Here is a 25,963-nt window from a genome sequence, read left to right on the forward strand (position 1 = left end):
TCCCAGCCCGCTGAACCCACCTGCACCCGCTCCGCCTCCTCCCCGAGTGGTCGATGGAGATCCTGTCTACACGGTCAAAGAAATTTTGGACTCAAGGCGCAGGGGCCGGGGCTTCCAGTACCTGGTCGACTGGGAGGGCTACGGACCTGAGGAGCGGCAGTGGGTCCCCCGCTCCTGGATCCTGGACCCGTCTTTGTTAGACACCTTCCATGCTGCGTACCCAGATAAGCCAGGTGGTCCGCCAAGGGGCGTCCGTTAAGGGGGGGGTACTGTCATGGTTCGGTTCTCAGCCTGTTGTGCTTCTCTCTCTTCCAGTGCCAATAACGAGGGAGGCGTTCCCCAGCACCGCACCTGCTTCGCGTTAAGCAATCAATGCTTTAAAAGGACTCCGAGCTGCCCTCTCCGGTGTCGGATTATTATTTGCTCACCATTGTGTCCAAGTGTTCTCCGCGTTCTCCAGTTTGGTAAAATCATAGTATCTGTTTTTGGTCCTCGGTTAGTTTGTATTCACGTGTGTGTATATCCGCGTCGCTTTCTGTTTAATCCGCCTTTGATTGTTTCCGCATTCTATTTCGTGTAGTCCTTGCCGGGTGCAAGTGTTTTGTGTTTGCTATTCTGTCCTTGCCTTTTGCAAGTGTTTTTTGTTACATTCGCGTTCCTTGCCTTTTGCAAGTGTTTTAGGTTACATTCGCGTTCTTTGCCATTTGCTAGTGTTATGTGTTACATTCGTGCTCCTTGCCTTTTGCAAGTGTTTTTTGTTATATTCGTGCTCCTTGCCTTTTGCAAGTGTTTTCTGTTACCTTCGGGTTCCTTGCTGTGTGCAAGTGTTTTTTGTGATTCTCGTTATCTTGCCTGCGAGCAAGATTTGCTTCTTCGGTTTAACCAAAGAATAAATCGAGATTGTTTTCCTTCTCTGAGCCTGCCTTTCTGGGATCTGTTTTTCATCGACTCGGTCGAGTCGTTACAGGATGCAGGATGTAGATGTTATCATTGTCCAACGTTAAACTTGTAGATGCTTTTCAAATGTACCCTATATAACCCCAGTCCCGGAGAGTTTTTTTTTTTTTTTTTTTTGACAGAATTCATGCATACTAGGTTAGCAGAACTAAGTCGGAAGATTAAAAAATAAAAGAAAAAGAAAAAGTTGGTTGTTTGTTCTTCCTGTTTTGAAGTTGTGGTTGATTTCTTATAAAACTGCTGCCATGGCAAACATTAAGAAAATGTATTCGGTGGCTGTCATTGTTTAAAACCTGGCATTTGTACTTGTGGCACTTTGAAATCAAATATAAACATGAATCCCAGTAGCTGCTGCCAATATGGCTCCAATTTTAGTTGATCAAAATCTTGGCAAAATGCATTTTTTGGGTGTGCAAATGTGTTTTGAAAGAGGAACAATCCCGAGGAGGGTGGCTCATGTTGTGTGTAATGTGACAAAATGGCAAAGTCCAAAATCCTACCGCATCGTCCTTGATGTTGCACCCTGATGTTCTTGTGGCGCTTGCAGGCATACTGATGCAGCTCACACTCGTTGCGGTAGTCCTTTCCGTCGCTGCCGCACACGGTCTGCTCCAGTCTGCCTTCGCAGCCCAGCGGGCACATGCATTTAGCCGACAAGCCGTCAGTGGACTGGACACAGGTGCTGCCGTAGCTGCAGGTCACCTCAGTGCAAGGGTCTTTGAGAACTGAAGATAGGGAAAGACAGGGGGGAAGAAAACAGTTTAAGTCCAAAACAGTGTGATTCCACTAGCACTGCTGCCAAACAGTGGTAGTTGAGGACACTCGCTGGCACTGTAACAATGGACTGTTTCATAGCATACAGTCCATTGTATTTAAGTGCCGGCTAGTGCACTTTGGAATCCCATCGCAGTCATTCAGAATGTCAAGAAACACTTGACATCCCTCGGAGGGGACGTACTGTCACAGCCTTGTGTTTTATTCTGACTTAGGAGCTTTGAATTCCAAACATGCTTTTCTGCTACGCTCCAGCGAGCTTTAATCGCTCCGGCCGAGAAGGGGCCCATTGAATATTTACCTTGCTACAAATGAGTCCAAGAGCAAGAAGAGAAAAATGGGGAAGGTATTCTCCCGGAGGACTTTGTTTTCAGCCTAATTAAACAGTGTGCCACTTGTCGCCGAGTGATTCACTGGTGCAACTTTTAATACTACCGATGCTTGCTGCCACCAACGGGGACTGTTCTAAAGGCAAATAAGCTTCAAATAAGGTAATGGCACACAATCGTTATCCCATAGAGCGATTCATATCTATGAATGGCACGTTTGACTGTACGCATGCTCATGAAACGAGAGGCGCATACTCCCATTTCACAAACATTTTAAAATGGTTGTTTACACATTCCCAGTTGTAACAAACACTGCTGAAATTCGCACTCATGCACACACACACTTCTTCAAAAAAATTGGCATCCACTCTAATAGAGACCATTCCCTACTTAATTGGTTGGGCCATCCAACCAAAAATAGAGGGGAAAAAAAGAATAACCATTGGTGCCTCTAAAAGTTCTCTCCCCTCAATATCCAAAAAATAAATAAAATAAAACAAAACAATAGATACTTTTAGAGAAGGTCTATATATTCCAATCTGTGACTGTGTTGCCAAGTAGCATGTTACTCTAAAGTGAGTACATTTCAGAGTAATCTAACATGTTACTCTTTCTAAACACATAATCAGATTATTAAAGTTACTCTTCAAATCCCACTATTATCTACTTTGTGAAATACATACAGCTGTGCTTGAATATTTACATAAACTTGGGGCATGTAAACTTATGATCACAACCGTAAATGTACAAAAACTAAAACATAAAAGTACAAAAATGTTATGAATAGTCCAACTTGAACCTCTGAAAATATCAAAACAATTACTGCAGTATTTTCCATTTTATGGTTATTCAGCTTTTGTGTCACCTAGAGTATGCATACTTTCACGTACGACTGTATGCTTCCACTTAGAAGCAACAGCAGAATTTCAAATTCAATTGACCAGCTGTGGGATGCAGTAAGGGGCAAGAACTGTCAAGACTTAAATAAACAACACACTTCTCAGCCATGGTGCATCTCTCTTGCACATATTTTATTGAAAACTTATATGCTTAATCAATAATACAATACAGAAGGGCTCGTGATTCCTAACGCGATAGCATTCACTAAAGTCAATAAACAAATAACTATACATTACAGAACATGTTGTATTGAACATAGTGAACTGCATTAACATTCATGTCTGAGGGAGTGACGTCATCGTTTTCAGTTGAGACTCGCGTGTCCATAAACAGGAAGAGGGGAACGAGAGAGATTCGTGTTTTAAAGAGTTTGTCAGCTAAAACCAAACATATTAAGGCTTTTTGCACACTGTTCAGTTGTCAGTGTTATCTCTATGGCTTCAAGTGACACTACATCAAAAAATAAAACAAAACAAAAAAACATCACAGGTCAGTCACTAGTCAGTAGGGTTGTGAATTGCCTAGTACCTGACGATTCGATTCCCATCACGATTCATAGGTCACAAATCGATTCGACACCGATTAATCCCGATACGAATTCACAAGTCGATTGTTGCGTTTTTTTTTTTTTTTAATTCAAATTTAGAAAATACTAATCAGTAAACATGTACAGAGTAAGATTTGTATGGTATGTATTATTTATCTGAAACTTCAGTCTGTGTCTCTTCAGGTTGTAATCTGTTTCATGTTTGAATAGCATTGAAATAAAATATTAAGGCTAACTGTTCCATTAATAGAACATTCTTTCATGCTTAAGGTGTGAATCCTAAGACGTTTTGGTGAATATTTTTCCATCAAATATGGATGTTTAAAAATCGATTCGGCCGCCCATTGAATCGATTCGAGAATTGTGCGATGTAATATCGCGATATATTGCCGAATCGATTTTTTTTTAACAATATACATTGACAGTCACACCAGATTGTGTGACTGCAGGAGGCCCCCAAATATCATCGTTATATTTCTAAACAATGTACATTAGAAATGTTTTACCATGACAACATAAATAAATAAATAAATAAATAAATAAATAAATAAATAAATAATGTTACGAGAAGTTCAACATTTAAGTGGAATCCTAAAAAGACTTTTTTTTTTTTTTTTTGAATAATTATAATAATTCAAAAAGGTTGCAGAGTTTATTTTTAACAAAAACACATTTAAATTCCAAATTCACTTCCAATTAAGTGGCAAAACTGGGTGTCATTTCTATGTTAAGAAGGGTTGTCTGTATCTGCTAAAAGAAACTACTACAGTAACTAATTTAGGTACTTTTTTAAAGCAAGTAATCAGTAAAGTAACTAAGTTACTTTTTCAAAGTAACTGTGGCAACACTGATCCCAATATAGCATTTTCTTTAAAACTGCGTGGAATTATTGGCAATTTTCTATTCATCCAATTTCGCCCATCCCTACTGTGTATACATGTCAACATATCAAAACCTAATTAGATGTTTGGTACTCTTTGCTGTTGTGTACATAAATACCCCCACTTCCAGAAGATGTGGAAGGATGAGCATTTTCTGTCCAGCTTTAAAATAAAAATAAAAAAAGTTTCTTTTTGAAAACATGATCCCCTGCTTCTTGCCTCCAGGATGAAATGACACCACTGTCTTTTTAATAAGAGCCAGAGATGTGAGCAGAGATACTTTATGGATGTGTAAGAAGAAAGAGCTGCTATGAAGACTGCTCTTAATCAAAGCATATCCCCACTCTTTCTCTCTCTCTCTCCTCATACTCAAGACACATTTCCCTCCCTTTTATTTTCTGCTCCTGTCAAGTCCTTTGGAGGTTTAGAGAGCACTAAGACTTGCTAACGAACACATTCTCTCCATTTTTTTTTTACATATTCCCCGAGTATTTCAAAAGGAACTCTAGACCTAATTTACAACCATTCAAAAGCAACTTTCAAATCAAGCATTAAATAGCAGCGCTCACTTTAGAAGACTGATGGAAATCATATAGTCATTGTGAGCCATCAGCAGCGGCTGCTTGATGGCAGCAAGCGTCACACCCTAATTGGGTCGGAACAATGAAGGACTGATGATCCCCGGGTCCTGAAGTAATGACCTTGCTGAAGCTAGCAGAGCAGTACAAAGGTCATGGGAAGTCTCAACAGTCAACAGTACATGCACAACAATAAAGCAGCACCCCAAACTTAGGGTAGTGACCCAAAATGTGATTCAGTTATTTATAGAGTATTGGAGACCCTGGTTTAATGAAATACATTACAATACACTCAAATCACCAGTTGCAACAAATGTGTAACAAATTGATACTACACAAAGACAAAAAACAACAACAAAAACACGAAAATAGGAGTTAGATGGCTTCAGCTATGGGAAGCTGAGCAAAATTCACACAGACGTCCACAATAGCTTAGTCCAACAGGCAGTTTCATTCTGCTTAAAAGTAAAGACTAAAACATGAGAAAGAAAGAAAAAGTCAGCACTAATGACATAAGCTAATGGAAGAATATATAGAGAAATGAAATACAGGGAAAATCTTGTAGGAGCAAAATTGAATGATCTTTTTCCGGCAATTAAATGAGACACTATCACAATTTGAAATCTCAGCACATTTTAAACTGCAAAGGCAATGACACATCTGACGATAAGGAGAGTGACAGATAGAACGGATAAAGATGCAAAGCAATGACATTTTAGCACAACTGAGGTGAGACAGCATCTCTTAATTCAGGATGACAGCTTTTGTGTGCGCTTTTGAAATTGGTTAGTCTAAGCCTTAAACTCCTAATAAGGGCTGAAATGCTAAGGAGGTAGCAAGTTGTTTTAATATTGTAAAGAGGGCGACAAATGTATTTTGTTTTCTTAGCATCTCAATAAACAATAATTGAACTATGATGACAAAATATAGAGGAAGTGGGCATCTATGAAGGTGTACAATTTGGTGACCAAATAATGATTATATACGTATATTATTACATCCGCTCTAGGGATGTAACGGTAACAGCAATAGTGATATCGTGATATTAAAACTGCCACAATATATCATTGTTGTCATGTCATGATATTAACTCATTTGCTCCCAATAACGTATAAATACGTTCTATTTTAAATGTTTTAAATGTCCCAAAGACATATTTATACGTTTTTATTTTAATTTTGTATTTATTTATTTTTTTATGCTAGAGAGTACAGAAGGCTTTGATGCAGCCTCTGAATGGTTGAAGCAACGGTAGTAATTACAAAAACGGCCAGAAGGTGGCAGCTGAGTACAAGAGATCAACCAGGGACATGTTGCAAACAAGCTAATTTCTCCACGTTTCTAAGCAGATTTGTGTATAATGATGAAACTTAGCTATATTCTAATGCTAATTGCTGCAAAACTGAAACAGATTGAAATTTACTTTTATTTTCCCTGATGAGACTCTAATCTTTATTTTGGTAGGTTCCGTGTTTTGATAGCAATAGAACACAATATTATGTTGGGCCTTGCAAAATCAGTCAAAATCCAGTAAAACAGCTGGGAGCGAAGGCTGTTGCTTCAGTCAAAATGGCTGCCAGTGAATGAGTTAAAAGCAGCACATATGTAAAAAAAAAAAAAAAAAAAGTCCAGATTTTTAGTGCAGTTTAATTTTCACAAGGCATGTTTTGGCCCTTCTGTTTAAAATCCACGCAAATGGTCAGGTGAATGGGAACATAATATACTTGTGAACAGAGTCAATATGTGGAGGAACTCAATTTATTGTATTTATCAATTTCTTATTTAATCTAAACAATTTTTAATAAATTTATTTATTTTATTAAGTAAAAAAATATCGATGTATTGTAATGCTTGTATTAGTTCCTCAATATATATATTATATTTATATTATATATATATATATATATATATATATATATATATATATATATATATATATATATATATATATATATAAAATTGTATATTTTTAATTGCTGTAATGTACAAAAACATAATAATGTGTTTTTTTGTTGTTGTATGTGCTCGTTTCTTTTTTACAATAATGTGACCTTTTGTATCACCAACCTGCCCACAATATCGTGATTATTATCGCATCGTGACCTTCATATCGTGATAATATGGTATCAAGATGTTTGGATATCGTTACATCCCTAATAGGTTCTATAGCGGAGGTCAGCGGTCTGCTGAGTGCAAGCAGCCTTTATCAGCTTTTCAATTTCCAAACGTTTTAATGATATGATTGCAAGAATTTATGTGGGAAAAAGTAATTAATATAGTCACTCAGAGGGTTTAAATTAGTGTTGTTCCGATACCGTTTTTTTGCCTCCCGATACCGATTCAGATACCCAGCTTTGCAGTATCGGCCAAACCGATACCATACCGATACCTAAGGGTTTTTTTTTTCTCGACATGAAAAAGCTGTCCTGCCATTTGTTCAGAGCATTCAAGGGCCAATAAGATAACTTAGATCAGCATGTAGTGAACATGTCACATATCAGTGAATGTTGTGCACGAGCAAGACACAAGATGCTGCATCCAAAGTCCTATATTAGCATTGGAATTAATGGTATCGGCATGTTACTTGTTAGTAGTCACCGATACCGTACCGCTGTTTAGTTTAGTATCGGGGCCTCTGCCGATACCAGTATCGGTATCGGAACAACACTGGTTTAAATCACTTCAATCAGAGCACACATTTTCAGTAGTTGATGTGAATAGAACTACGTGCTGGGAGAACTGCGTCAGTCCAAAGGAAAAAAAAATATATATAATTGTTATAGTTCCAAGATTTTGATACTATGTAGTGAAGTGATGTTCATCAAATGGCATACTGGTCTAACCACAATTCAATAAGATACAATAACAAAGTTGTTACAACATGTTAGTTTTATTGTTTTGGCCTTTTAAAATATCCATTGGTAAACTTAAGGATGTTAAAATATATCTGTCAATTATTGAAAACAGGAGTTTTACTGTTCCTATCGTTTGTGGTTAACGTCATCTTACTCGTATGACAGTTAAGAATGATAAAATGTGCCTTAAAACATTGCCTGCAAACCAAACTCATCACATTACCATCATAAAATCTTTATATGATGGTGTTATGATGGTGTGTCATCAAATCTTTATATGGCGTTGTTATGATGAGTGGGAAATTGTTTCCAAATCTGAGCAAATTGAAGCAGTGATCTGGAACAGATTGTGACCCACCTTTAGAGATTGCATTAAGATGAGACACATCGCTGCTGCTTTACGGCTAGTGTCAACATATTTGGATCAAAAGCACTGTATCTTAAAGGGACTACAGTTTTCAAGGAGTATACTAGACGAGGTGAGAAAACACACTTCAAAGCTCTTCACTGAGATATCATACGAGACTTAGTTACTAGATGACTGACAACTGAGAAGAACCAAGAGCAAGGAGAGAAGGATAATGTCTTCCTCAAAAGTGGGGCAGAGGGGCTTTGCTATCTGGGGGCGATTACTGTGATCCTCTCGCCTCTCATCCAAACCGCAGGCATTCAGGAGGCAGGTGGGTTGGGGTATTAGGGTGGGCTCAGCTCTGCTCTCTGATCCACTCTTTGCCACTGTTCGTTTATTAATGCTTCATTAGGGACAGGAAGTTGTCAAGCAACACGCTGGTGTGAGCTGGCTCCCTGCCGACAAGGCATCAACATCAGCCTGTGTTTGCGCGTGCGCGCGTAGACCGAGTGGCATCGCATGTGTCGATGCCCGTTTAAAGTTGTGTGAAGATGAGTTTGCGAAGCGCATGAATGTGTTTTTGCACTTGCATGCATATGAGCGGGCTGCTGCCTGGAGTGCAGGCAGTGATGACAATGGGGGAGAAGGGGATTGACGGGAGGGGGGCTGCAGCTAATCAAATGCAATGATGCGATGTGGGAGAACTTGGCAGCGTGAGTTCTAATCAAGAACCCCCGACGTCCCAACAGCAGGAGAAGAAGAAGAGAGGAAAGTGGCATGGACGGTGACAGTGACATGAAAGAGAGGAAGTCATTTGAGAAACACGGTAGGAAAGAATAGTGAAAATTCACTCTCATATGTTGGAATATAAAACAACTATACTGCAGTTTATTCTTTTAGAATAAGTGACACACACACACAGAAAAAAAGACAAGCCAAAAGAAAAAGAAAAATACATGCCCAGAGTTTATACTTTAATGATCACTGCACTGAGATACTATTTTTTTTTTTTTTTCCATTTAGCCCATTTATTGGAGCTCATTAGTTTGGGCTGGTGGTCTTAAAGTTGTGCTCGGTTGGCGTACATTCATTTTTAAATACAAAAGAATTAATGTGGGAAAAGTACTTTTCCCCTCAGGTTGAACTTTTTCTTTTTCAACAAACTGTTTCTTCTTGCTTCTAATCTTAAATTTTAGATTACACCATTCAGTACTAATGAGATCCAACTCAGCACATACATGAATGTTGTTTCTTAGAGAACTGTCATAATCCATAATCTGACGTATTGCTACGGAAACAGTAAACTAGAGCCAGTAAATTCAATCAAATTGAAATGAACAAACTGAGCCAAAAGAGAAAATAAAAAAGATGTCAAAGCTTGGGATGAAGCAATGAAAGTAAATGTTAAGGCTGAAGGAGAAAATGTGGAGACAGGATGTCGAGCAATGGAAGCGGAAAAAAGACTGAAAGGTGCAGAAGGGAGATAAGGGAAAGGGTCAGGAAAGGGTGGTGTTGAAGTGGACAAACTGAAAAAGAAAAAAAAAATCAACAAAATTAATGTGGAGAAGGTACATACAGACGATGACATGAATCCAAAACAGAAAATGGAGTTGGCTGAAATGATGAGAAGGCCAAAGGGTTAATATTGCTTCATCCTTCTCAACACGAAGTCCACTGAAGGATAATTCTACATGTTTGATGTCATTCTTCAAACAGTCACATTGAACTGACACACTTTTTTTTTCTTTTACTCACTTGCTGGTTTGCCCTTGAGAATGCAGAGCGAACCATAAAATCGTCTCATCATTCATCGTTTCCCGAACAAAGCAGGCTGACGTATGCTTCAACATCCAACTTAATTTCACTCACAACTTTGAGTTTTCAGGGTAAACAAAAAAATTCTTGATGTTTGCTAAGGATTAAGTTTTGGATGTTGTTTTTGTACATCTAATGTTTTTATGACAGATGAATAAAAGGGATTAAGGTTTATCCATATGATACTCATGACCCCAAAGACACAAAAAACAAAACAATAATAATAATAATAATAATAATAATAAACACTAGATTAGCATTAAGATGACTCATTGGCGGTGTAGCCAAGTATTGGTCAATTATTTATACAGTACATAGTCTTTGCAAACAATTAATAGAGATTTATGACTATAATAATCCCATTTACATTAGCATGAAGCACATACACTGGCATCACGCGTAGACAAACTCAATATGAATGCATTAGGCTACACTTCAACTCTAAGATGCACTCTGCTTCCATTTAATAATAATCCTCAAAACAACATCAATTCAGCATTTGTAACAACACAGAGGCAACTTATTTGCCATTTTATTCAAGCTGCATCAAACCTAACACACAGCACCTCACTGACCTTCAAAATTGTAAGTTTCCCCCCCGGTTTTCCCCCTACGTTGGATACAAAAAAAAAAAATAAAGCATTATGTTAAGATGTTGTCATCTAATAAGAGTAAATCACATGGAAGAGTGTTGACAGATTCCAGCGGTGTGATGGGAAGATGGAAAGAGTACTTTGAAGAGTTGATGAATGAGGAAAATGAGAGAGAACGAAGAGTAGAAGGGGTGACTGTTGTGGACCAGGAAGTAGCAAAGATTAGTAAGGATGAAGTGAGAAGGGCATTGAAGAGGATGAAGAGTGGAAAGGCACTCGGTCCTGATGATATACCTGTGGAGGTATGGAAGTGTCTAGGAGAGGTAGCAGTAGAATTTCTGACTGGGTTGTTCAACAGGATCTTAGATAGTGAGAAAATGCCTGAGGAATGGAGGAGAAGTGTGCTGGTGCCCATTTTTAAGAACAAGGGAGACGTGCAGAATTGTGGCAACTACAGAGGAATAAAGCTGATGAGCCACACAATGAAACTTTGGGAAAGAGTAGTGGAAGCTAGACTGAGGGCAGATGTGAACATTTGTTAGCAGCAGTATGGTTTCATGCAAAAAAAAGAAAAAAAAAAGAAAAGAAAAAAAAGAGTACGACAGATGCAGTATTTGCTTTGAGGATGTTGATTGAGAAGTACAGAGAAGGTCAGAAGGAGCTGCATTGTGTCTTTGTTGACCTGGAGAAAGCTCATGACAGGGTGCCCAGAGAGGAACTGTGGTTTTGTATGAGGAAGTCTGGAGTGGCGGAGAAGTATGTTCAAGTGGTGCAGGACATGTATGAGGACTGTAAGACAGTGGTGAGGTGTGCTGTAGGTGTGATGGAGGAGTTCAAGGTGGAAGTGGGACTACATCAGGGATCAGCTCTGAGCCCCTTCTTGTTCGCAATGGTAATGGACAGGATGACAGATGAGGTTAGACAGGAATCCCCATGGACTATGATATTTGCAGATGACATAGTGATCTGTTGCCCTGCGATTGGCTGGCAACCAGTCCAGGGCGTCCCCCACCTACTGCCCAGAGCCAGCTGAGATAGGCGCCAGCACCCCCCGCGACCCTTGTGAGGAATAAGCGGCCAAGAAAATGGATGGATGGATGGATAGTGATCTGTAGTGAGAGCAGGGAACAGGTGGAGGAGAAGCTAGAGGCGTGGAGGTTTGCCCTGGAAAGGAGGGGAATGAAGGTTAGCCGTAGCAAGACAGAGTATCTGTGCGTGAATGAGAGGGACCCGTGGAAGAGTAAGGTTACAGGGAGAAGAGACCAAGAAGGTGGAGTAGTTTAAGTATTTAGGGTCTACAGTCCAGAGCAATGGAGAGTGTGGAAAAGAAGTGAAAAGCGTGTGCAGGCAGGCTGGAACGGGTGGATAAAAGTGCCAGGTGTGATGTGTGATAGAAGAGTTTCAGCTAAAATGAAAGGAAAGGTTTATAAAACTGTGGTGAGACCAGCAATGTTGTTTGGTCTGGAGACAGTGCCACTGAGGAAAAGACAGGAGGCAGAGCTGGAGGTGGCAGAGATGAAGATGCTGAGGTTCTCTTTGGGAGCGACCAGGTTGGATAGGATCAGGAATGAGTACATCAGAGGGACAGCACATGTTAGAAGCTTTGGAGATAAAGTCAGAGAGGCAAGACTTCGATGGTTTGGACATGTCCAGAGGAGAGATGGTGACTATATTGGAAGAAGGATGCTGAGTTTTCAAATGCCAGGCAGAAGATCAAAGGAAGACTAAAGAGGAGGTTTACGGAAGTAGTTAAAGAGGACATGAAGGTAGTTGGTGTGAGAGCAGAGGATGCAGAGGACAGAGTTAGATGGAGGCAACTGATTCGCTGTGGCGACCCCTGAAGGGAAAAGCCGAAAGAAGAAGAAGATTTACCTTTTTAACTGCTTAGTTTTTTGCCCTCTTTTTGGTTCAGTTCTCTCTCAGAAGTGTTTTTGCCTGGTGTTTGGTAAAGAACTGATCCAAAGAGGTTTGTTTTTAACAATCTTCTTCTTCTTATTTTTTTAATCACTCACTCACTCACTCACTCACTCACTCACTCACTCACTCACTCACTCACTCACTCACTCACTCACTCACTCACTCACTCACTCACTCACTCACGCTTACATCATGTCAGCCGCACATGATCCCCCAGGCGGATAAGTGAACCTACGCCATCCAGCACCGAAGCCCTTGTTTTGTTTTTGTTTGTTTTTTTAACAATCCTTCGAAACTGTCCAAGGCAAACATCATCATAGTGAGTGATCGCCCGAATCGTGAACACATTTTCTGGGTGATTCTTTTCAATAAATTCCGAAACTTGATGGAAACTTCAGGTACGGCGAGGCATCTTTTTCCAAAAAAGGCCCGTCTCGTCGCAATTAAAAACTTACTGTGTGTCATGTTTTGGTTTTGTGGGGGTGGGATTTTGTTTTCTTTTGGTGTTTTTGGTTGTTTGTCATGTGTTCCTTGTCTCTTCCCTTGTCCCGTTATGTCTAACCACGTCCACCTGAGTGTGTCTTCCCTTCCCCCTGTGTTGACCAATCAGCTCCCCAAGCCTCTTGTATCTTGCCCAGGTGTCTGTTGTTTTCTCGTTACCATGTGTATATAGTTACCCTGCTTTCTTTCAGTTCTTGTTGAGTCATTGTTCCTGTTCCTGTCCCTGTTATCCCATGTTTTCCATGACATGCCTTGTTGCCCTCGTGTTTTCATTATTAGTTTGTTTTTGACCTTGTTAATTTGTATTTTTCCATAGTTCCTGGTTTACATTTTTTGTTAATTAAAGCCATTTTTTACTTGCATCCCTGCCTTGCCCTGTTGTTGTTGCCCCCTGCATTTGGGTCCTTCCTCCAACACCCCCCACCAACGTGACAGAATGACTCAACCACACATGGACCCAGCGGGGGCAAGGTCCGAAATGGAGCCCTGGCAGAAATAGGCGCTGGAAGCCGGCACTCGAGCCATTGCTTTGCTCAAGGAAGCCCGGTCTTTGGTCCGTGACGCCTGGAGTGACGGGTTGGACAGGCCTCAAGACCCTGAACCTCGTCTGCTGCAGCCTCTCGCCCCTGAACCTCGTCTGCTGCAGCCTCTCGCCCCTGAACCTCGTCTGCTGCGGCCTCTCGCCCCTGAACCTCGTCAGGCGCCGTCTCTCGCCCCTGAACCTCGTCAGGCGCCGTCTCTCGCCCCTGAACCTCGTCTTCTGCGGCCTCTCGCCCCTGAACCTCGTCTCCTGCGGCCTCTCGCCCCTGAACCTCGTCTGCTGCGGCCTCTCTCCCCTGAACCTTGTCAGGCGCCGTCTCTCGCCCCTGAACCTGGTCAGGCGCCATCTCTCGCCCCTGAACCTCGTCTTCTGCGGCCTCTCGCCCCTGAACCTTGTCTTCTGCGGCCTCTCGCCCCTGAACCTCGTCTTCTGCGGCCTCTCGCCCCTGAACCTCGTCTGGTGCCGCCTCTCGCCCCTGAACCTCGTCTTCTGCGGCCTCTCGACCATGAACCTCGTCTGGTGCCGCCTCTCGCCCCTGAACCTCGTCTGGTACCGCCTCTCGCCCGTGAACCTCGTCTGGTGCCGTCTCTCGCCCCTGAACCTCGTCTGGTGCCGCCTCTCGACCCTGAACCTCGTCTACTGCGGCCTCTCGCACCTGAACCTCGCCAGTAGCCGCCCCAAGTCCCTGAACCTCGCCAGGCGCCGCCCCAAGACCCTGAACCTCGCCAGGCGCCGCCCCAAGACCCTGAACCTCGCCAGGCGCCGCCCCAAGACACTGAGCCTCGTCGTGGACGCCCTCCGGAACAGTCCCGCTGGGCCCACGTCTGGGCAGAATGAGTGGGCCGTGTTCCCACCTCCGTGCCCCCTTCCGCCCGCCCTTGTTTTTGGACTTTTTGTGTTGGTGGGACGTCTGGGAGCCGTCCCTTGAGGGGGGTTCTGTCATGTTTTGGTTTTGTGGGGGTGGGATTTTGTTTTCTTTTGGTGTTTTTGGTTGTTTGTCATGTGTTCCTTGTCTCTTCCCTTGTCCCGTTATGTCTAACCACGTCCACCTGAGTGTGTCTTCCCTTCCCACTGTGTTGACCAATCAGCTCCCCAAGCCTCTTGTATCTTGCCCAGGTGTCTGTTGTTTTCTCATTACCATGTGTATTTAGTTACCCTGCTTTCTTTCAGTTCTTGTTGAGTCATTGTTCCTGTTCCTGTTGCTGTTGATGTCCCTGTTATCCCATGTTTTCCATGCCATGCCTTGTTGCCCTCGTGTTTTCATTATTAGTTTGTTTTTGACCTTGTTAATTTGTATTTTTCCATAGTTCCTGGTTTACATTTTTTGTTAATTAAACCCATTTTTTACTTGCATCCCTGCCTTGCCCTGTTTTTGTTGCCCACTGCATTTGGGTCATGCCTCCAACACCCCCTCTCAACGTGACACTGTGCAACAGAGCTTCATTAATCACCAATTGTTTAAATTTTTGCACAAATTCGTCGGCTGTTAATATTTACGTAAATATTATCTCAACACCTCATGGGCCAAGGGGCGCATGACGAGGACACTACATAGACACATTCTCTCAATAGACACATTCTATTTTATATCTATGGTCAAATACTCTTAGCCAATGGGATGCCAAGAAGATGCCCGTAATAGCCAATGGCAGAGCAGCTGTAAGCATGTTGCGTTCAGGAAACTTTGGGAGCTGCGAGTAGCGGCCCATACTGTAGTGTTACCTTAAGTATCCTGAAACTTCTTTCGTAACTAAAGGCAATATTTTCCTGTAGAGGAGTTTCGTAACTTGAAACTTTCGTATGAAGGGACGTTCGTAAGTAGAAGTACCACTGTATAGTCAATGCAGTTAGTGTGGTTAGGCGCTGTTGCGTGCCGGCACTGCATTCAGAGCGACGCGAGAATTTTGCTCCCTAGCCCATTTCACCGGTGCCGGCTGAAATTAAGTTTTGCCGATCGGTGTCGAAAATGTACTAACACGTTAGATGCCGGCGCAGAAAAGACAAAGACTCTCACCATTAGCTATGCTTGAACGAGCCATGGCCGTTCGTAGTATTACAACAAGTATTATGACACTGACAGTAATTAGTGTCCTGGCATTTGCTATTCTACGTTGAATAAAATTGTCGTTTGCGCAGTTTTTGTCTGTGTGTTATTGAACAACAAATTCCGGCAAAGTTTCACTTTGTACCACTGACCTTGTTCCTCGCTGCTGATATGATATGAATCTTTGAAAGGGTTTCCCTGAAGTCACTTTTGCCAATGTTGGACTCGTTTACTAGCTGTGAGCAGTGACGCACAATGTCAAGGGAGCCAATGGCAGTAGAACACCACGTCTGTGGCGTTTTGTCCAACATACATTGCAATTATTACTGTTTGAGCAACGTGACCAGAGATTTTTCTTTTTTTCTTTTAATATCTGGAACAATCCGTGTTACGGGTGAACCAAGGTGGTGTTCATTGATATCCGTAACAAAATACAGACAATCCCTCACAGTTGGCAGCTCTGTAATAAATGTGACAATTAAAGCTACAGGCGCACAATATCGAATTAAATCGTACAGTAATCCCACTGAATCAAACCAAATCCCATATACACATACTGTTTTTCAAAAAGTTCACAAAAAGTTAATTCCATGCTCTACTTCCTCTATTTCTATTACCTGAAATAGCCATGCTTAGTCAACATCCCAACTCATTCCACAGATACGGAACAATTCACACTGACCCTTGCAAAATGTCAGCTATGAATACAGCACGTGTCGTGTCCATGAAGCTGGCACCTGCACAATGAGTTTCAATTCCTAGCAATTTCTCGATATACAGTTTATTCATATGTAGCATATTAATACTGGCTATAATGTCTTTCCATAATTTGTGTATCTGTGGTGCGCGGATGTTTGCATGTTTAAGATGTGGGAATTTAAACAAAAATGTATATTTAATCTGTGAGTGTGTGTCCATATGCATATGGGTATGACTACAGTATCCATACCATATAAAGATCATATATGCATATACTGTATATCGGCACACACACCCCCACACTGTTAGTCTGACCAAGTTCTGGTTATGAATACCAAGCAAAAATCAGCACCTTGGGGAAATGAGAGCAGGGAAATGGAGTTATATACCGTGACCTCGTGCCCTCCTTGTGTTAGTGTGAGCATGCATAAATGTGTTAAATAATCCCCCATGAGAAATTTGATTAGTCTGTGTTTGTGTATATCTGTGCACGCACGTTACTGCTTATGACAGCAGCAGCAAGACATGAGGAGATGGTATCTTGAAGAGGCAAATGAGGAGGATGGGAATGAAGAAAGTGGATAAAACGGCTGAGCACTAATCTGCATGGCTAATTTCTGCTATCAAGATTTTTCTGGAGTTTTGCTCAGTTTTAGGTCACAAAATACTTGACTGACCTTTTGAAGACCTTTCACCATAATAAAGAGAAGCCTGTCAGGCATTGCCTACATTTACTTTTTTCTGCGATTAGCTATTATTTCTTTATTTTTTCTGTGATTAGCATTCCAATCACTACTGTGTTTTTGCATCTATTTTTAAGCAAAGCCAGTGTCTGTATGAAAAAATACAACATATGTGACATCATTGTTTCCTTCAGCAAACTTGCTAAGCCTGGTGGTCAGGGATGGACTGGCAACCAAAAAAATTCGGCGAGTGGGTGTGAACGACACATGCTGAATACAGCTGGCATGGGAGAAGAAAAGCTTGGCAGCCCGCCAGACCTATTAAACACTGGGGGAAACCCTGGTTGTGATGTTATAACAAAGACGAGCTTCGCTTATACAGTACATTCATTATCTATTTTTTAAAGCTTCTGACTGTCTTAACAAATGCATAATTGGCACTAACCATTTGTTATCGCTGTTTAATTGCTGCAAATGTTGCTATAATTATTTATATTTTTATCATCTATTACTTTTACTTAGTTGGCTGTGAAAGGCACCACTTCAAGTTGTAAATATCTTGTTGCTTTAACCATATATGACATTGACATCCTGGCATTACCTTGAGCACAGTACAACGCTGTAATATGACAGAACGACCTTAACATTAACATCCCCAATCTATTTCTTAGAATATTCATCTGGGCAACAACATTGCTCAGCATTTACACTGAATTTCTGACTTAATTGTAAATGCTAATGGACCATATGCACCATACTGGCAACACATTAAGAATTTCTGGTGCAAAAGTGAGGCTGTGTACGAGTTTCCCTTTCTGCTTTATTTCACACTACTAGGTGTTAATGTTGTAGTAATTACTGTATATTCAATAGTTCAGCTCAGGTGTTTATTTTAATATATTTACCATTGAGATGATGCGCAGTGTGTGTGGTCGATTTTGTGGTCTGTAAACAAATTTCTCAAATAAGCCGTGCAATTCTACTGTATCTACACATGGACCCGCATGCACAATAAAACTGAACGGCTCATTAAATTCGATATCTTTGATCGCTTCAACAACACTTAGATAACTGAAGCAATGTGTCATTTACGGCAACTTGATGTCATTCCAGCAGACAGCGAGTATATTTTGAAGGTTTTGATGTTGTCATTGCTATAGTTATATACGTTAGTCAAGCAACCGAAAGTTAGCACGCCGAACCCGAAACACGGACATGCATAGAGTCAATTCAAAAGATAAGATGTGTACAAAACTATGTTTGCCAGAATGTCGAGAGGAAATGAATAAAAGGTGAGATGGAAGACATCAATGGTGAGAGAAGGAGAATGTACAACTCGAGAGAAAGAATAACGGTGTAAGACAAAAGAGAGAGAGAGGATGGAGGGAAATAAATACAGGGCATACTGTACAAGTGAAAGGAAAATAACAGAGAAGGATGCATCTCCGTCATCTAGCAGAGGGTGTTACCAAACCAATATCACAGAGTAGAGGATGAAAAAGAGAGGAATAATGTAAGATACAAGCCTCGGAGATACTATTGTTTGGAGGTTTCCTGACCTTTGCATTTCCCCATAGCCAGTTTAGACGAGGATTAAATCTGCACTTTCCACAGCCCAGTAAAAAAAAGAAAAAAAAAGAAAAAAAAACAGGACAAAACATTAAAGCAAGAAAAGCAGCCGGGGTAACAACTGCTTGATTTAAGGCGCCTTCACTTCACGTGTCCAGGAGCAAATCAATCTTTTTTTTTTTTCTTTTTTTTTTTCACCTTCTTGGAAGAATTTCCAGTCTTTGGGGGAACTCCTATTGAATGTGTTTGCTTGCTTACTTGTTTGGCTGCAGGTAATGGAGAATGTGTTATTCCCAAATCTTCCATCTACATGCTCTCTTATAATATGGAATGGGTAAGGAATGCAGAATGTTTGGGCTGCATTGCACGAGCGACACTTGACTGACCCGTTGTGCAGTGTGCATGTTTCTGTAACTAGTTTTAATCAGCGACCAGCCATTGGAAAATAGATTTGTTAGGATTCACCATTTGCATCGCAGGTAAATGGCGGAGCGCTCAACTAACCTGCCATGCATGTCTTTGGAATGTGGGAGGAGAGTACCCGGAGAAAACCCACACAGGCATGGGGAGCACATGCCAACCCCACCCAGGAAGGCCAGAGCCTGGACTCTAACAAGAGTCCTCAGTAGTGGGAGGCGGACGTACTAACCAGTCACCCACCGTGCCGCCCTGTCGCATAATCCTTAACAACATAAATGACATTCCCCGGGTACAAAGCTACAGCCAGTACATTGTGTTTTACAGTACAGTATATTAAACCTTCATATACATCTGTGGCAAGTGTGTGTGGATGGTTTCTGTAATTGAAATGTATATATTGTATACATTCCTTTGCATTGTGTCAGAATGTGTGCGAATGGCAGTTGCTGACTGGAATTGTTTGCTATTGTTGAGTTTAGTCACATCAGTTGGTGTGCAGTGGGCGTAAGGCATCTATTTGCAATGCATTCTTGCTAGACTTTTGATTACCCACGGCCTGCGCAGTAGTAATAATACAATAGATTAAGATTTTCCTAAATAAATCAAGCAGAGCATAGCAATGTTATGTGATGCAAGCATAACAATGCAGATCACATGAAGCCAAGAGACTTGCATACTACTATATGAGTCAAAGCTTTTATTATGTGCAGACAGACACACAGTAGCAGCAACCCAAGTTACATGGGGCATCCGTTGAGAGGGGGGGTACTGTCATATTCCTGCTCTCAGTCTGTGTGTCTAGTGTTTTTCCAGTGGGCAAGTGAAGGGGGCGTGTCCACCTGCGCCACACCGCTGAGAGCGGGTTCGACGATCGTGCCTTATGTTGTGTGTTTCGCCGGGGACTGAACCCTTCCGTAAAGGATGAGCTTGCGGTTCGCGATGACACGAACAGTCTGGAGGAACTTATCTCACTGGCAATTCGTCTGGACAATCGGCTGCGGGAGCGGCGTCGGGAACGCATGGGGGAACGGACGCGAGCCCCTCAGAGGAGCAACTATGCCCATTGCATTGACGACTCTGACTCTGGGCCCGCACCGATGTTTTCAACCGGCCTGGATGAGCCGATGCAGCTAGGAGGCGGGCGGCTACCACCGGAGGAGAGACGACGGCGGTTCATCGCGGGGGAGTGCCTGTACTGTGGCCAGCCGGGGCACCGTGTAGCCAATTGCCCGAGGAAGCCAACGGTTCATCGGCGTTCGACCACCCAGCTGGGCAGTCGCCAGTCGGACACTCCGACCGATGGACAGTGTGAGTACGACCCGATTAAACCCGAGTCGCCTCCCGAACTGAACGCGGAAACGGACATTAAGCGTATGGAACTGCAAGGTGAAGTGTCGTGTTACGGAAAGAGAATCCGCGTAGTAGCACTTGTTGATTCGGGCGCTGTTGATTGTTTTGTCGATCCATGTATTATTGATACGTTAAATTGTCCCGTGGAAACGTTAAGTAAGACTAAGAGAGTGTTGGATCTTAACGGGCGCCTCCTGGCAGAGGTGAAGGAAGTCACCGGGCCGCTTGATTTACGTCTTTCCGGGAATCATGTAGAACGAAGGCGATTTTTCGTTATGGCTTCTCGCTTGGCTCCAGTTGTTCTGGGGCTTCCCTGGTTAAAATTGCATAATCCCGATATTGACTGGGCTAAGCCCGCCTTGGAAAATTGGAGCACATTTTGACTTCAGTCCGCAGATGGCGGACCGATACCAACTGTCGATACTGAGTGTATTCGTTTAGATAATGTACCCAGTGAATATCATGATTTGAAGAAGGTCTTTAGTAAGGACCGCGCTCAGTCTTTACCACCTCACCGGCCGTATGATTGTGCGATTGATCTAGTCCCGAACGCACCTTTACCTAGCTCCCGCTTGTATCACGTATCGCAACCAGAACAGGAATCCCTCCGGAATATATTTCGAGTTCATTGGCCGCGGGTATTAGTCGACCCTCAAAATCCCCCGTGGGTGCGGGGTTTTTCTTTATTGATAAGAAAGATAAGACCTTAAGGCCGTGTGTGGACTATCGTGGATTAAACGAAATTACAGTGAAGAATAAGTATCCGCTTCCGCTGCTGGATGCCGCTTTTGCCCCATTGCAGTCGGCAGCGGTATTTACTAAATTGGATCTCCGCAGCGCATATTATTTGGTTCGTATACGAGAAGGGGACGAATGGAAGACGGCTTTCAAGACCCCCTAGGGCATTTTGAGTATTTGGTTATGCCGTGTGGCTTGACCAATGCCCCTGCAGTTTTTCAGTGTTTTATCAATGATGTTTTGCGAGATATGATTAACGTGTTTTGTTTCGTTTATCTGGATGATATATTGGTTTTCTCCCGGGATATGACAGAGCATCGCCAGCTGTTGCTGTTCACCAAGTTCAACTTCACACTCACCTATTGAAAGGGATCCCAGAACCGGAAGCCCGACGCTCTGTCTCGGATGCATGACCTGGTTAGTGACGAGAACCGGACGGGGACCATTCTACTGGACCGTTGCTTCGTGGGGGCTTTACAGTGGGACATTGAAAAAAGGGTCATGGAGGCCCTGGAAGGCGTCCAAGTCCCTGACGAGTGCCCCTCCGGAAGGCTGTTCGTTCCTGTGCCCCTGCGTCCTAACGTTCTTCGGTGGGGGCATGAGTCCAAGATTGCCTGCCACCCTGGCATCAACCGTACTCACTCACTCCTCGCTCAGCGATTCTGGTGGGGTGGCCAGAGATGCGACAGGAAGTCGCGGACTTTGTGGGAGCCTGCTTGGCATGTGCCAGAGGGAAGACCACTCGCCGTCCACCTGCAGGATTGCTACACCCCTTGCCGGTTCCGTCACGCCCACGGTCCCACATCTCTCTCGACTTTGTCACCGGCATGCCATCGTCCCGAGGGAACTCTGTCATTCTGACAATTGTGGACCGATTTTCTAAAGTGGCCCACTTTGTGGCACTGGCCAAATTACCGTCCGCCTGGGAGATGGCCCAATTGCTCGTCAAGCACGTTTTCAGACTCCATGTCTCCAGTTGACATGGTATCAGACCGAGGACCCCAGTTTGTTTCTCAGGTCTGGCGGAGCCACGACCAGGAGCCACGACTAGCTTGTCATCTGGATATCACCCCCAGTCCAATGGCCAGACTGAAAGAGTCAATCAGGACTTCAGGAAGCGGCCCTCCGTTGCCTTGATTGCCCTGCCTACTGGACTACCTACCTGCCATGGGTAGAGTATGCCCATAACACCTTGGTTTCCTCAGCTACGGGCCAGTCCCCTTTTGAAGCAGCCTACGGCTATCAACCACCACTGTTTCCCTCCCAAGAAGGGCCAGTGAACCTCCCCACGGTGCAACTCCACCTCAAGCGGGCCCAGCGAGTTTGGCAGGAGACACGAGCGGCACTGTCCCGCACTGCCACCAGAAACCGCCAGATTGCTGACCGTCGTCGTCGCACCAGGGATCTGCATCTGGCGGGGAGCTCCAGGAAGATGGGTCCGCGGTACATTGGACCTTATGAAGTGGACTCCATTGTCAACCCGGTATCGGTGAGACTCCGTCTGCCCTCTACATTGAAAGTCCATCCCGTTTTCCATGTCTCCCTACTCAAGCCTGCAGCCCCCAGTCCTTTAAACTCTCCTGCGACTCTCGAGCAAGTTGGACTGTTTGATTGTTCTTATGTTTTACTTTTGCAGTGGTCAATTTGAATATTTTTAATAAAATATGCATGAGCTGCAACAAATTAAGCCTTCATCATTCATCATCATAACTAGAGCCATGCCCACCATTATTTAACATCAAACTATTGTAGAGCTTTTCAAAGTTGTGTAAATTATCTTTTTGAGATAAAGATTTATGCAACTATTAATTCCTATGTTCACCATTAGCTAATGTGAGACTATTATATTACTATTATAGCTATTATTATTATTATAGCTATAGACTATTATAGCTCTGCCGTACGTTTAACTCCTCCTCCGCAGTTCTTTTCTCCTCTACTTTTTTGGATCTCTGCGAGGATGACTTTGACTGCTTTGCGTGTTCAAGTATCGACGAGCTGCTTGTCGGTTTTAACTCTGTTTGTTTACAAACACTGGACATGATTGCTCCTTTGAAAACCCGGCGCACCAAATCTGCACTCGAGCCATGGTTAAATGACACTACTCGTGCTGCCAAACGAGAATGCAGGAGAGCTGAGCGTCGTTGGAAAAAAGACAGGCTCCAAGTTTCTCTTAGTATTTTTAAAGAGAGCCTGTTAAAATATCAAAAGACTGTGAAATCAGAAAAGCATAAATATTTTTCTGAAATAATTGCTTCCAATTGTAACAATCCCAGGGCTCTGTTCAAAACCATTAACAGTGTTCTTAATGTTCCTATTTCTGCTGGTTTTGATGCCTCCGTTGATCTTTGTGAAAGATTTCTTAAGTTCTTCACTGACAAAATTGTGTCAACCAGAGCCTGTATTGCCCAGCCTTCATTTGATCTAACTACTCCTATGTACTATTCATCTACTTTTGTTCAATTTGAGCCAGTGTCACTCTTATTATTGAAGAATATAGTCAGTAATTTGAAGCCCTCAGGTTCCCCTACTGATGCCATCCCTCCTCGTTTGTTTAAGGAGGTTTTTGACACTCTTGGACCACATGTCCTTGAGATAATTAATTATAGCCTTTTTACTGGTATAGTACCAGGTGATTTTAAACATGCAGTCGTACGACCTCTACTTAAAAAAACAGGCCTTGACCCCCTCATTTGTGCTAATTTCAGGCCCATTTCTAACCTCCCATTTATTTCTAAAATATTGGAGAAGGTTGTTTACTCTCAGTTGTTACCGTTTTTAGAGAAAAATGGTGTCACTGAATTATTTCAGTCTGGTTTTAAAGCGCTTCATAGCACAGAGTCTGCTCTTTTGAGGGTATCAAATGATATATTTTTATCAACAGACTCTGGAAAGTTTGTTGTTTTGGTTCTCCTTGATTTGTCTGCTGCGTTTGATACCGTAGATCATGACATTTTAATTTCTCGTCTTGAGCATTATGTGGGCATTCAAGGGGTCGCCCTCGAATGGTTTAGGTCATACTTTCAAGATAGGAGCTTTTGTGTAAAAATTGACGATTTTGTGTCCTCTCAAGCTCCTCTTCCACATGGGGTTCCACAGGGGTCAATTCTTGGCCCTCTTTTATTTGCTCTCTATTTATTACCCCTTGGTTCTGTTTTTAGAAAACATGGTATTTTATTTCATTTTTATGCTGATGACTGTCAGATCTATTTTCCCTTGGCCCAGAACAGTACAATACAACAACTCACTGACTGTCTAAATGATATTAAATCCTGGCTTTCTTTTAATTTTTTGAGTCTGAATGACGAAAAGACTGAAGTGATGTTGTTTGGACCAAGTAGCTCTTCCTCTGCTAGTGTGGACCTTGGTCCACTAGCACCTTATCTCAGGGACTGTGTCATGAATTTGGGTGTTAAGTTTGACCCTGATTTTAAATTTGAGAAGCAGATTAGTTCTGTTGTACAGAAAAGTTTTTATCAGCTTCGCCAGATAGCTAAGGTGAAACCAATTTTATCAAGACTGGACTTGGAAAGATTGATTCATGCTTTTATTACAACTCGTCTTGATTATTGTAATTCTTTGTATGTAGGCATTAGCAAGACTGCTCTTGCCCGTCTGCAACTTATACAAAACTCTGCTGCTCGTCTGCTTACTCAGACACGTAGACGTGAGCATATTACTCCTATCTTAGCATCACTGCATTGGCTCCCTGTGCACTATTGAATTAATTTTAAGCTTCTGTTGTTTGTTTTTAAATGTTTGAATAATCTTGCACCTCCCTATTTATCTGAGTTGCTTCACCCTTATAGCCCACCCCGATTACTAAGATCAGCTGACCAGTTGCTTCTGGTAATTCCGAAAACAAAGCGGAAGCTTAGGGGTGACAGAGCGTTCGCGACTGCTGCTCCCAGGTTGTGGAATCAATTACCACTGTATGTTAGACAGGCCACTTCACTCCTGGTTTTTTAAATCACGTTTAAAAGCATATTATTTTTCCCTGGCCTTCAGCACATAGTATTACTGATATTTACAAGCAGTAGACTGGCATGAATTTGTTTATATTATTTTATGTGTTTTGTGATTTCTAAGTATGTTTTTATATTTTATCTGGTTTTATTATCTTATTTTATGTGCAGCACTTTGGTTCCATTGTGGATTTTTAAATGTGCTATACAAATAAAGTTGATTGATTGATTGATTGATATTATACAGTTTGCAGTCTTTATGTTGACCATGTTACTTTTTAATTTAGCAGTGTTTGCTAATTTGTTTTGAATCATATTTTGTGTATTATAAAAATTTGTGTTATCAGTGATCGGCTGATATATTGGTATCACCATATTGTTTAGTAGTCGTTGACAAGCTGTTCATCCTTCTGTTGAGGCATCTAGCAGTATGTTAGCAATGTTAACGGATGGAGCAACAGGTGAAGGAGCCGGAAGTCTTTCTCCATTCACGTTGTGAACATAAGTGTGCTGCTTCTGGAGAGACTATCTACAACTCAGTGAGTGAGAGAGCGTGCACCCATCAAGTTGAAGGCAGCAGGAGAGTAGAAGACACACACGCACAAACACCCCCACACACAAAATCCCAATGCAATTTTCAGTGGAATTCATCCACATGCACACTTGCATTCTGCACAGCCTGCTGTGCTTACACAAAGCAAAAGCAAGGACGAATGAAAATCCATGTTCCACTACAGTGGCTACACAAGATGAGTTCTCCAACAATTCCCAGTCTCTCTCTGGGAGAGGGAGTCACGACATGTACGGTCTGGGAGTGGGTAGATTGTATATGTAGTCCTGGTGGCCACAGCAGCCACATTCTCTCGGATGTAGTGTGGGCATCTAATGTAAACCCTGGATTACACTAATAACTAGTTTACAAAAGGGTGTTGCCAACTTTAAAATTTGGTGACTAACA

At 42.4% G+C, this 25,963-nt stretch overlaps 1 protein-coding gene across 11 annotated transcripts in view; it reads right to left on the reverse strand.

Annotated features, from left to right (window-relative positions):
• The window catches only part of agrn (agrin), a 341,291-nt gene that overhangs the window by 142,147 nt on the left and 173,181 nt on the right, over positions 1–25,963 (reverse strand). For all 11 annotated transcript variants that reach the window (XM_077515073.1, XM_077515069.1, XM_077515070.1 and 8 more), the window contains one exon: positions 1,458–1,682. In XM_077515073.1, the coding sequence (XP_077371199.1) occupies positions 1,458–1,682 (225 nt within the window). The remainder of the gene's footprint in view (positions 1–1,457; positions 1,683–25,963) is intronic.

Source organism: Festucalex cinctus, chromosome 2 (genome assembly GCF_051991245.1).
Source record: "Festucalex cinctus isolate MCC-2025b chromosome 2, RoL_Fcin_1.0, whole genome shotgun sequence".
NCBI lineage: Eukaryota > Metazoa > Chordata > Actinopteri > Syngnathiformes > Syngnathidae > Festucalex > Festucalex cinctus.